The 12,944-nt window shown below is 37.6% G+C and overlaps 1 protein-coding gene across 12 annotated transcripts in view; it reads right to left on the bottom strand.

Moving 5' to 3' along the window:
- Positions 1–12,944, bottom strand: part of KAT6B (lysine acetyltransferase 6B) — a 196,124-nt gene that overhangs the window by 47,841 nt on the left and 135,339 nt on the right. For 6 of the 12 annotated variants that reach the window (XM_036265070.1, XM_036265069.1, XM_036265075.1 and 3 more), the window contains 5 exons: positions 9,618–9,733; positions 9,310–9,391; positions 6,238–6,370; positions 3,023–3,405; positions 1,399–1,520 (listed from right to left, as the gene is read on the bottom strand). The exons of 1 other annotated variant lie outside the window; for it this stretch is intronic. In XM_036265070.1, the coding sequence (XP_036120963.1) occupies positions 1,399–1,520; positions 3,023–3,405; positions 6,238–6,370; positions 9,310–9,391; positions 9,618–9,733 (836 nt within the window). Of the gene's footprint in view, positions 1–1,398; positions 1,521–2,473; positions 3,406–6,237; positions 6,371–9,309; positions 9,392–9,617; positions 9,734–12,944 lie in introns of all 12 variants that reach the window. 5 more of the 12 variants (XM_036265067.1, XM_036265068.1, XM_036265066.1 and 2 more) reach the window with 2 other exon arrangements.

Below are 12,944 nucleotides of genomic sequence, written 5' to 3'. Positions count from 1 at the left end.
GGAAATTGTGACATTCATCTTAGCCAAAGGAAAAACAACACAAAGCATACTGCTGGGGCAGAATGAGGAATGGAAATATCCAATAACCCCCAAAGTAGAAACCATCAAAGTATTTAGCCCAAGTGGCTGCTACTGAAAGAAAGTTTAAGAGCCTACAGACAGTCTCCTCCCTCTAAAACAGGAAGTGAGGTGGGTACAGAGCTTATTCGTGAGTACTGTGCCAGCTGAATATGGTCTACTGACAAAAAATTCACAATTCATAATACATTTGTCTTTGAGAAATCCAATAGCCTTACCTTTCAATGTTTTGTGACAACAAGCTAAGTAGAGCTAACATTTTAAGTGGAATTATTTATTTATTTATCCTCACCCAAGGACATTTTTCCATATTTTGTTCAGATAGTGTGGGAGGGAGAGAGAGAGAGAGAGAGAGAAACATCAATATGAAAGGGACACATCGAATGGTTGCCACCTGCACGACCCAACCAGGGCCAGGGCCAGGGACAAACTACAACCGAGGTACGTGCCCTTAGTGGAAACCGAACCCGGGTCTCTCTGGACCGCAGGCCAATGCTCTAACCACTGAGCCAAACCAGCCAGGGCTTAAGTGGAATAATTTAAAGAAATTACTGGACAATACAATTAGTGATTGTAACTGATCATACAACACAATATTGTCATCATCAATGCCAAAGAGTTAAAGTTATGAGACATTTTTCATATGGCTGGCCATCTGTGTTGGCAGCAGTATTGGTAAATTTAAAAGCGATGTTCTTCTTTTTGTTAATGATTTAAAATTGCTATTTTAAAAATTTGATCAAAAATCATCAGAACTCTATTCCTTCACAACTAGAAGGCATTTTTCTTTCTTTTTTATAATCCTCACTTGAGGATATTTTCCCCATTGATTTTTTTAAAAGAGTAGAAGGGAAGGAGGGATGAGAGAAAGAGAGAGAGAGAGAGAGAGAGAGAGAGAGAGAGAGAGAGAGAGGTGGGGGGGGGGCATCGATTAGTTGCCTCCTGCACATGCCCAGATGGGGTCACAGACTAGGTATATATGTGCCCCTGACTGGAAACCAAACACATGGCCCTTAGGTACATGGGCCTGAGTCACACCGGCCAGGGCTAGAAGGTGTTTTTCAAAATCTGCTTCAACCACTGATACTCTGGTTTATTTTGTGAGACCAGCTGAGTGCTACCAACTTTTAAGAGTGGAGATAGCTCTACAAAGTCATTGCTTTTGAATGCACAGTCAACAAAAATACTCATGATCACAGTTAAAGAATCACAGAAGATTTTGAGGGGGAGTCTCTATAAAATCAAAGCAGTAATTTCACAGTAATAACTTATAAAGTCACATATTATCCTTGTTATGACAAGGTGGTATTTTGGCCTTACCTCCCAAGAAAGTTCCTGGGCCTGCTTAAAAACATCCAAGTCCTCTTCAGTAACGGTATCCTTGCTTCCAATCACATTTATATCTGTACTTTCTTGTTTGATGCTTATTTTGATTTCAGTATCTGTCATTTAAAACCAGCAGAAAGTGTATTCACTGACTTGAATCATGAGTAACCACCATATATTACCAAAATGGTACCAAATTAGCATAGTGGGCAAATAGGGATTTTTAAAAAAGCTTTAAAAGCTTTCACAGCTAAGCACTGCTCAAAGGTCCAGCAGCACCCTTTCCCTGCTGTACCCCAATTTTTATTTGAATAATCACTGTCATCTTCTTATAGCTTCAATACATAAATGAGGGAAAGTAAGAGCAACACAAAGCAAATCAGATTTTCAACCAAGATTAGAAGTCTAGTTACAGAATTCCCATTACTACTTCTGAGATAATAAAATCTACCACTTGGTCCAAATGACACGTTTTTGTTTTGTTTTATAAAGGGTAGCCAATTTGTTAAATGAAATTCTGAAATCAGTTTTCTCCCTGAAGTGAATACACACACAGACACACTCACATCCAAAAGCACAGCTCACAGAACCACAGATCAGGCTTTGTTGAGAAGGAAGCAGAATGAACTTGGCCATGAGAAAGCAATGAGCAGAGGGGAACGAGGAGCTGAAACCACCCGTTGGAGGCCCTGACAGCGCTCGACCAAACAGCGCTGTGGCTGAAGAGGCCGCACGGGAAAGGACATGGCAGAAGCGTGACAGTGGCTACTCATGCGGGACTACAAAGCCATAAGCAACGCTATGAAGGCATCTGGGGTTCCTAGTGTCACTATGAATGGAAATAAATAATAAAAGGTGGAAGAGTATTAGTTGGAAAAACAACATTTGGAGGTTTAGTCAGCATTAGAAAAGGGTCAAAGTTTCACTGTTTCTGTATGAAAGTGAAGTGAGAACAAGAGAAATAGCTAAGACCTATGTGACAAATAGGAATTGATTTATTTATTTTTGGGGGGGTTGGGGAGAAAGGGACGGGACGCAGGTTTGGTTGGAGCTTTGACCTTTTGCTTACCATCATCCTGATCAGGTTTAATCCTTCCGTCTGTCAAGCTCCCCTTCCCTGGTGAGGGGGTCCCCATCTGAGGGGTCACTTTATATTTTAATCTGCCTAGCATCCTGTGCTTTTTAAGGAAAGTTGTTCGCTTGAAGTGAGCAATTGCTTTAAAAATACGTCCTCTAGCCATCCCCCAGCTAGAGGAGGAGGAGTGAGACATAAACCTACTTCTAATATCTCTTTTTCCAAAGAAATGGGCTTTAGATTTTGCTGTGGAGGATAATTCAGTTTTACGACGCATACGTTTGGGTGGTGCATAACTTGGGTGTCCCTTTTTTCGAGACTGTCCCTGAGTGGTATAGATATGAGAGAGTCCATCAAAGAGTGCCTTCAGCTGGCTGTTATTAGTAAGACTGCTAAGGGAGGGCACACTGGACTGGCTGGAAGAACTCTGGGGAGAGGTAGAGGAGGTGGAAGTGCTGGATTTTTGTGAGCTGGGGCTCTGACCAGAGATGGGGGCTGGGGGTGGAAGTGAAGAAGATGGAGGTTTTAGCTTTTGTGTGGTACCTGTAGCCAACACATGAGAAGTGCATGACTGTTTCTGAGAGACCTTTTTCCTTGGACGATAGTGCTTTGAAAAGTCTATTATTTCACCTCGTGATCTGCGACCATCAGGTGATGGTGTAAAAAACTTAGTAAGGCCATCAATGAGCCCTTTGGTTTTCTTGTTAACTTTAAGTGTAGAGGCAGAAATGTAGGTGGAGGTGGTGGTGATTTTGGTGGTGGCACCAGGCCGAGTGGGGTCTGTAACAGCCAATCTGCTGCTTGAGTCCTTCCCAGATGCAGCATGACCAGATGAAGGTGTGGTACAGACTTTAGTCTTTTGACCCCTACCAGGTGACCCCCTTCCTGTGAATGCATTCATGGATCCTTCATCACTGGTTACAGACCTAGGCAAAAATTTAGAGAATAGTATCAGCATTTAATAATAGAATTATAAAGGTATCTAAAACAAATTTACAGCAACTAGATGCATTTAATGTGCTTAAACTTGAGAAACTGAATTGCAACCCTAAAAACTGTTTTTATGTATGTGCCTCCACCTAGATGTTTCTCTGTTGAAACAGTAGCAGCAACTACAGCTGCAAGTCATGATTCTCCTAGGGCCCATCTAACAGGTACTGGAAGAATCCATGTGTACCCAAGGGCAATCAATATAAGTAAGAAAATGTTTGAAGAGACTGAGAGAATACCCAATGCTTTCATTCTAATTACATAAAAATGTTACCCCTTGTGTTGTCACAGTAATTATAATTTTCTGAAATGTCTTTTTTGAAATATTAAAGGAAATAAGTTGTATTATCTAGAAGCAAAAGAATAAGCTTATCTAATCTCTAGTTAGAAGCAATTTTAATTCAATTGGAAAATTTATATAAACAGAATTTGGGTATATAAATTAGAAGGCTGTTTTTTTTTGTTTGTTTTTTAAAGAAAACACTAAAAGATACCCTCTTTCTCTCAGCAGTTTATGCTTAGGATGATAAGATAATCAATAATACTCTCTAAAGTAAAGGAGACAATTAATTACAGCATAAAATATTGCTGAAAAAAGGACAACAATAGCAAAAAACTCAAGAAATGATTAAAGAAAAGCTACAGTGGGTCAGACATGACATGAAAAGTCTGGTGAAGCAGCAGCACATTTACCATGGTCATTATCAGACACTTGGCGTCAGAATCTTTGTACACCGGCACTGACTGCTATTGTAGTTCATTTGATGCTGGTTCTGCCTATACAGCTGTGTGGTCAACAGAGACTGGAGGTCACTCCACTAACACAGCTGCTCACAGAAACGGCAGCTGCCTGCCTTCACCTCAGGCTAGGGCTTGGAAAGCTACCCATTTTGCAGCAGCATTTTATACAATGGAAATATTTGCATGTGAATTATGGCTATGCTGGGGTCCAAGAATGCACTTTAAAAATTATCAATTTAGCTGAAGGCTAATAATGAAGAAATGGAAGCCTGAAAATGGTATGATACAGAGTTACAAAAATATTTTAAGTAATTACAAATAGAAGAGTACATTTTTGGGTCATCCTGTACATAAAGATTTAATGAACAATTTCAGCAGTCAGCAGAAGAGGAGACTGGTGCAGATCAGCTAGACAAGCTACTAGGCTTATGTGAGGCAGCTCAATCACCAGGAACTTTTGCCTGGCGCCACCTATTCAGCCAAATCAGGTTAACACTGGAGATCTCCAGTGTCACGGCGAGGGCTACCAATAAACAACTCATCCGGACTAAAATGTTTCGCATTAGAACGCACATTTGGACTGTATCTGGAATCGATTGCCCAGAAAGGATAATATGCTTATAAAGCATGTACAAAGGAAAACTCCCTAGACTGTCTTAAAAATTCCTAAGCTCAAAGGACAATTTTGGACAAACAAAAAGTTAGGATTGGTGCCAGATGCAATTTTCAGCTGTGTCCTTTGTTTAGAAAGTTTATATCCTAATTTGGTTTTTTTAATTGGGCCCTGAGGATACAGTCCCATTTCAAGAACAATGCTTACACAGGATGAATGCAAAAACATATCATTTCTACTTCAAATGACGCTAATATGAAAGATTTTATTCATAAATACGTTTCATGCTTGCCTCCAGAAATTAACAAAAATTCCATTTAAAAATGTCTACCAGTTAAAGGGTTTTCATAAAGATTCACAAAAAACTCTAGAAATGATCACACATTTTCTATTTTTCCTTTGAGGGATAAAGGTGCAGAAGGGTACTGTTTTTCTGAAAGCAGGTAATATAGTGAGAATTGCTTCAGATAAAATTAGGGGGCAAGAGTAAGCAAATAAGATACCTGTGTTTGTTCAGGGCGTATGCAGATCACCTATTCATATTTTACATCACAGTGACACTCCGAGGGCGGGCAATGGCCTTATTGACAGAGCTGCCTCAGATAGGCATGTCTACTGATTGCATTTCTAAACACCTTACTTAATGTTCCTGGTCAAAGCCCTACTCTATACAGGTTTTAAAACATACATGCATTCCACTTCTTATCTCTTCTGTACTTTTCCAAGTAACTCCGGCTAAATGTTCTACTGGGCTTTAAAGCAGTTACATGGCAAAGGTAACAGAAACCAGGTTATCATAGTAGACCTGGAGGCCACAGCAAATTATTATTTTTTATGTACTGTGTGTCTGCACACATAGGTATGTACCAAATAGTCCTGTCTAACTCTTTGGAGGAAAACATGAGGACAGTCCTTTGCAGGTTTCTCAGAAAGTCGTATTTCAAAAAAGTGATCTTAAAAGGTTGTAATACTAAATTAGCACCAGGAAAAATAAAAAAGTATTTTTCTAAAATGTTATCTGGAGCAACAAAAGAGGTTCACTACAGACAAATCTCTCTCTTGTTTTAAAATTCCCATATAAATATTTGTATAATTAAGCTCTTCCAAATGCTCTGCCAGTAACAAAGTAGTCTGAATGCCTGTTTCCAGGTCTTACATTCTGCTTCCATCCTGCTGCTTGAAAACTGTCACTTAGCATCACAGATACTGCCAACAGAAGACCCCAAAATGCCAATTGTAATTAAAAATGTTATTTTCAAAAACTTTCCACAGCTTACATGAAAGGAGAAATATTCTCCATCCCTTGAGTTTGTAAAAATGATGGTAAAAAGTTAATGGGACCTAAGGGGGTTATAATCACCTATATTTTAAAGCACAACATAAAAGATTTCTTTTTGATAAGATCTCAACCTACAACAATCGTTGCTTTAATTTATTTTTCGGTCGTCCAATGGGTTTTGCATATCGCCGTTTTATTTGTGCCGCTTTTTCATGAAGTAGTTTTCTTCCCTTTTTCTTTGGTCTGCAGACTTGGCAAATCCACATCCCTGAATTAATATATACAAGAGAAAAATATTTTAATGTTTCATTCTAGGAGAGATATTAAATATAAACTGTAGCTACAGAGCTGCCTAGGGTCGATCATTCCCTTCTGCCAGTCTCTCCAGGAAGCCATCGTTAAAGGTCAATTTTTCACCCTGGCTGGTTTTGCTCAGCGGTTAGAGCCTTGGCCTGTGGACCAAAGAGTCATGGGTTCGATTCTGGCCAAGGGCACGTACCTCGGCTATGGTTTGTCTCTGGCACCCAGGGCTGTGCAGGAGACAACCGATCAATGTGTCTCTCTCATACTGATGTTTCTCTCTCTCTCTCCTTCCCATTCTATCAGAAGATAAACAGAAAAATATCCTGGGGTAAGGATTAAACAAAAAAGGTAAATTTCTCCTATCAAGATAGTGAGAGCAGAGGGCAGCCCCTGTCTCAGAACCTTTCCATAAGGCCTTGCCAACATGTCACCAAGCCTCCCTCCACCACATAACTATACATGAAGACCTGATCATGTCAGATACTACATATCTTTTGATTTGAGGAAGACGTTTTCAAGTCACTCAGTTTTTGGAACGTCTGGTAAAATATTTATTATAGCATCTCTTTCTGGAAATTTTCCACACTAAAAAAAACAACTATCAATATAAAATATAATTTTAAGTATTATGGAGCTACAATAATTAAACTATACATCTGGCATAGGAAAATGGGTCAAGGATAAAAACGGAAAGATCAGAACACTGAAGCCTATAAGAAAGTTTAGCATGTCAAAAAGGTTTTATTTTGAATCAGTGGTGAATGGATAAAATGATTCAGTAAGTGGTGATGGAACAAACTAACGATCTAGTAGGAAGATAATTATTTCCTATCCTTTACAAAAATAAATTCTAGAAAGATAAATATTGTAATATGACAAAATTAAATATTATAAGTACCAGGAAAAATATGTGGATATTTGTATAATCTAAGCATTACTGAAATTAAAGACTGAGGCTATAAAGAGAAAAATTCATGAATTTAATTGCACAAAAATATGAGCTTCAGCAAATCAGAAAAAAGGTGAAAACCCCAATAGAAAACTGATTAACGAATAAAATAGGCACTTTACAAAGGTGATAATACAAACAGCCAATAATCAAACACAAAAAAATGTTTAGTCTCACTACTTAAAGAAAAAAAACGATTAGACATCTTTTTCCTATTATCAAATAAGTAAAAACTTAAAATAAGAACACTATTTCACTAAAGGTAAGCCATTACTGACTAAAAGATTTATTTAATTTCAAAGATGTTAAAATGTTTTTTTGTTTTGTTTTGTTTTTTTTAAGTGTGTCTTAGACTCGATGTAATAAAGTAATGGTGAGTGTTGGTCATAATACAAGGTACAGGGAAGCAGGTATTCTCATACACTGGTGGTCGGTCTGAAAACTGATACAACCTTTCATGTACATAGCCTTTGATCCAGCAATTCCTCCCCTAGGAATTTATCTTAAGGCAATAATTGTGGATGGAAAAAATTGGAAACATTTGTGATGTCCACCATAGGGGATTGGTTAAGTAAGTTATGGGTTTTTTAATACACGGGGTTGCAAAATCAAATATGTTCAGGAACCACCCAGGCATAATAATGTGACCGAAGTAAACTGGAATGTAACACAACAGGGGATAGGGAGATTGGGGTAAATTGGAGCATACGTACTCTACCTAAAGAACTCAAATTCATAAAAATGTTTCATTGGAAGAGATTTGTTTATACTATTCTTCTAATAATACCAAAGGTCAAAAAAGAACTCAAATTCAAAATTAAAAAATACTGTAGCAGCTCTTCTGTAATGCATTTAGAGAAGTCTTAAATACTTATATATCTTCATATATAACCACAAAGCATATCTGTGGCCCGCAATCACCAGGTTTGTAACCCCTATTCTACATATTATGGAGTTCTACACACTTGTTAAAAACAATGTTTAGGAGACCATTTAATGATGTGGGAATGCTAGGATCTATTGTTAAGAGGAGAAAAAACACAAAGTTACAAAACATATAGAATGTTGTTTCTTTTTAATAGAGTATGTGAGGCAGAGAAGGAATTTCTAATTGTTCTTTTTTGTCAACCCGTGTTTTCTAAACCTTTCACATAAAAATGTAGAAATTTTGTAATAAAAAGGCTGTTATTTAAAAAACAATTTTTTTTCTATTTTGATTTTTACAGAGAGGAAGAAAGAAGGAGAGAGAGATAAAAATATCAATGAGAGAGAACATCGACTGGCCACCTCCTGCATACCGCCCACTGAGGATTGGGCCCATAACCTGGGCATGTGCCCTGACCAGGAATTGAACTGGCAACCTCTTGGTGCATAGGTTGATGCTCAACCACAAAGCCACACTGGCTGGGCAAGGCCGTTATTTTTCATGTTTAATATATTATAAAATAAGAAAAAGGATACTGAGCTAGGCTTACTTATACCTTAGCCAATATGGCTATAACCATGTAAGATAGTTCAGATGCTCATGTTCAAAATATTAACTAATGGACAATAAAATGGTGATGGATTCTGTTGCAGGACTTTGAGGTCATCATCATCACCATCATTAAAAGGAGGTAATTTCTTACCTCTGAACACAGTACTGAGTAATAGGGATAGTGTTTGAAACTTTTGATCTACCTAATCTAAACTTATTCTAGTAAAGAAATAGTTTCAGGAGAGGAATAGTCTTTTTAATCCCTGTATTTGAATTATAGTCTTTATTATATACATTACCCTCAAACTAAATGCTGTTATACTCCTCTGGTCGTAATTTGTGTCAAACCCATAACTACAAGAAAGATGGGAGATGAAAACATACTTAAGGAACTTGCATACCTCTGAGCTGTGAGACAGTAGGACAAGGCTAATGAGTATGTAATAAAACATATTTTAAATATGGTTTAAAAATTCACCTTTTGGCATTCTGGAAAGTGGGGGGTCACAGCACTCCATATGGAATCCTCTATCACAGGAGTCACAAAAAAGCATATTATCCTGTAATGTAACATATTAGAGACTAATTGAGACTGAAACCAAGTGTAAAAGGCCACAAATTCTTGTTATCCAATTAATAGTAATAAAATATAATGAAGGAGCTCCACAATCAATGTTGAAATATGACTTCTGTTTAAAAGAATATAGCAACAGTCTACAAAAAATAAAAACCTTAACACTGAACACTAACGATCTACCTGGAGATGGGACATGAGAGCGTACTTACTGCATTTTTTCCTTGGATTCTACACGCACTGCACGTCTTGCATTCGATGCACTGCCACCTTAAGGCCTTTACGTTTGTTGTTAGTTCAGGACAAAATTTCAAACAGGATGGGTGTCCTATAAGAATAAAAAGCAAATTGCTTTATGGGAATGATGCCTTAGCTATTTTTAAACTCCTATTCCCTAATATTAAATAGATAGTGATAATGCCAGCCAAAGAACCTGAAGAACTTGAAAATACAAAAAAATCCAAATTATACTTTGTTTTTTTTGCCTTCTTTTACTGTATGTAACAGAGTGACCGTAAAAATGTTTTTCCTAAGAGAAACTGGAAAAATATATGCTGATTCCAATTACAAGTCTGGGAGAACTTGAAGATAAGAGATGCTTGGATCGTGTTCTCATGCCTGTGCCTTCTGGTAGATCTCCTGCCCTCACCATCACCACCAGCCACCATCTACCCAGCATTTTCTGGCTTGCTGGACTGGGAGGGGAGTGAGTGCTGAATGAAGTTCTCACAATTCCTGTTCTCTGTGTAAGGAAACCATAAAACTGAAATAAAAAATTGGGGCTGCTTAACACAATACAAGTACAAATGCAAAAAAAAAAAAATTCCAATAGCATACAAAGAACATCTCATTGCCTGACTATACAAAGAGGATACTGTTGCCATCTTGACACTCCCCCCCACCCCAGTTCCTGAATTTCAATCCTAGAAGTAGGAACAGACACAGTGAATTTGAGAGTTATGATGTTGAAAGATCCAGGTCAAATGGAATTTGCCAAGACCCTTAGCAGGTCTCCCCACTTTTACGAGTGTTCAGCTTTTCCACACTGTTTTGGGCACAATTTTTATCTAGCAGTTCTCACTTCACAGAGGAAAACCTGAGACCTCCAGGGACAACGCCACTCAAGGAAGCCAGCCAGGCTACACTCAGTAATAAATAAAAGATTCCTCCAAAAGGTTTTGTGAGTGTGAGCCTATATTCTTGAGAAGGCAATTCAGTTTAAAATCTGATGGCCTTTTATCATATAAACCTGAGATCTCCAAGCTTGATTTTATTTTTCTAAATCTGGTCTTAAAATAGTAAGAACATTAGTAAATCCCATGTGAAAGAGCTTATAACCAAGCTGCAAAAGAAACCTGAAGGGTAATAAAAAAAGCAGATTCTGCAATTTCAAAACTGTTTTATAATTTCCTGACTTTGGCAGGCTCATTGTTTAAATATGTATTTTGGGTTGCTGCCAAAAAGGTCCTCCTCCCTAAAGCTTAACAGGTGCTTCATAAAATTCCACCCACCAGGAGATTTGGCTTTTTGAAGTAAAAACATTCAAAATCAATCATCAATACCGTTAATAAAAGCACATTATTCCTGAGTTAAAAAAAAAAATCTAAACATCTGTATTTAAGATGTTGAGCAAATAAAATGTTGTCATAGAAGAACAACCTCAGGCAGGAGAGACACCCAGGCAGATGCATTTAACCTATGACACCATTCTTTTACAAGGGCTTCTCTCATTCAAATAAATGTGGGGGGAAAGTTTAAATATATAAAAATGGTATCAATCACCTCTCTCTGCTCAGGAATAGCAAACAAAGACAGCTTGCTTGTCGACTTTGAGTAGTATACTCTGAACGGGAGCGAAGAGGCCTACTTTGATCAAGCTCCCCCCTTAAACAGTGATGGGGGGGTAAAAACTCAAGTTTTAAAGAACAGCAATTTAAATTCCACCCTTAAAATGGGTCCCATCAGCTTAAAAGTATACCCTTTACTTCTCTCCCCCCTTTTATTACTTCCTGTAACTCATACATCACTAGCACATATGACCTCAATTTTATGCACTACATTTTTCTCTACATTAAAATCTGCTTTTGTACTTTGTATCTTAATATTCAGCAACTAAGATAATTCACATCATTTTATAGCTTACTATTCTCACAGATATCCTATGAAAAATACTTTTTAATAGTTATATATTTTGAAAATTAATGGATTTCAGCTACTTTCAATCAAGAGTACGGAATAGTCTTCCTTTTATTACTTTTACTCACTTTAAGCAATATTATATCTCAACGACTACCACTTCAGCTACCCTATCAAATTCTAAAATCGTCAGCCTATCTTTCCTTTAGGCAGCAACCTAACTTTTATTTAGCTCAAGAGAATTGGCCATAGATCCCTGACAGCTCTAAATTTCTATGATATGTAAGGAATGCTGAGAGACGAAGAAATATTTCCATTTTATTTTCTCATGGCCAACTTAAAAATAACACAAAAGACTGTAACTGAGTCTTGATACACTAATACAAAATCTATAGTAATTAGATAAAGGACAACAATGCAATTGATAACACTGTTCCCTGTCTCCCATTCAGCCATCCCTTTCAAACAATTTCCTCTAAAATCCAGGCTCTCTCTGCTGACACAATTAAAAGCGGTTTGTCTTTCTAGAATTTGGTTTACTTCTGTGGTTTCAATTATTGGATTTGAGATCATAATATATATTCATTCACTCATTTATTCCTATTATAAACACGTATTGAGAACTAGTAGTTTATAATAGTTTTATCTAGCAAAACCAAAGAAATACTGCTTAAAATTAAATAAGTACCAATAAGACCACAAACCAGTAGAAATGATTTTTTGGAGGAAGTTCTGTGGGAGAAAAACATATGGACTCTGTAGTAGTCAGAATAATGGCCCCCAATGATGTCTATGCCATAATCCCTGTAACTTGTAAATACATTGCCTGACATGGCAAAAGGGATTTTGCAGATGAGACTAAGGGTACAGGCCTTGAAATGCAGAGATTATTCTGGATTATTGGGGTAGGCACAATCTAATCATGAGTATTTAAAAGCAGAGACTCTTTTCCAGCCGGGTAAATGAGATGAGATGAAAGGAGGAGGAGAGGTTCAAAGCGGGAAAAGGACTCCACCAAACTTTGATAGTTCTGGAGATGGAAGAAGTGGGATGGGGGCACAAGGAATATGGGTGGAATCTAGAAGCAGGGGATGCCGTTTACCTGACAGCCAGTAAAAACACTGTGGATCTCAGTCCTACAAACACATGGAACTAAATTCAGTCAACACTCTGTGGGAATTTACTACAGCAGCCATAGAAAACCAATATAAACCCAGACATTTAATCCCTTGGAATGGCTCTCTGACCAACCACCTGTCCAGTTGAAACAGTGAGGAAAAGGACAGATATTTCAAATCATGTTGTCTAGCAGGAAAGACAGACAAGAATTAAACAAGAACTAGGATTAACACATGGCAACGGGGTAGCTCAGATATGGAAGAATCTAGCAGGAGGTTAGACAA

Source organism: Molossus molossus, unplaced genomic scaffold, assembly GCF_014108415.1.
Source record: "Molossus molossus isolate mMolMol1 unplaced genomic scaffold, mMolMol1.p scaffold_m16_p_17, whole genome shotgun sequence".
Classification (NCBI taxonomy): Eukaryota; Metazoa; Chordata; class Mammalia; order Chiroptera; family Molossidae; genus Molossus; species Molossus molossus.
This window is presented reverse-complemented; position numbering and strand designations above follow the sequence as displayed.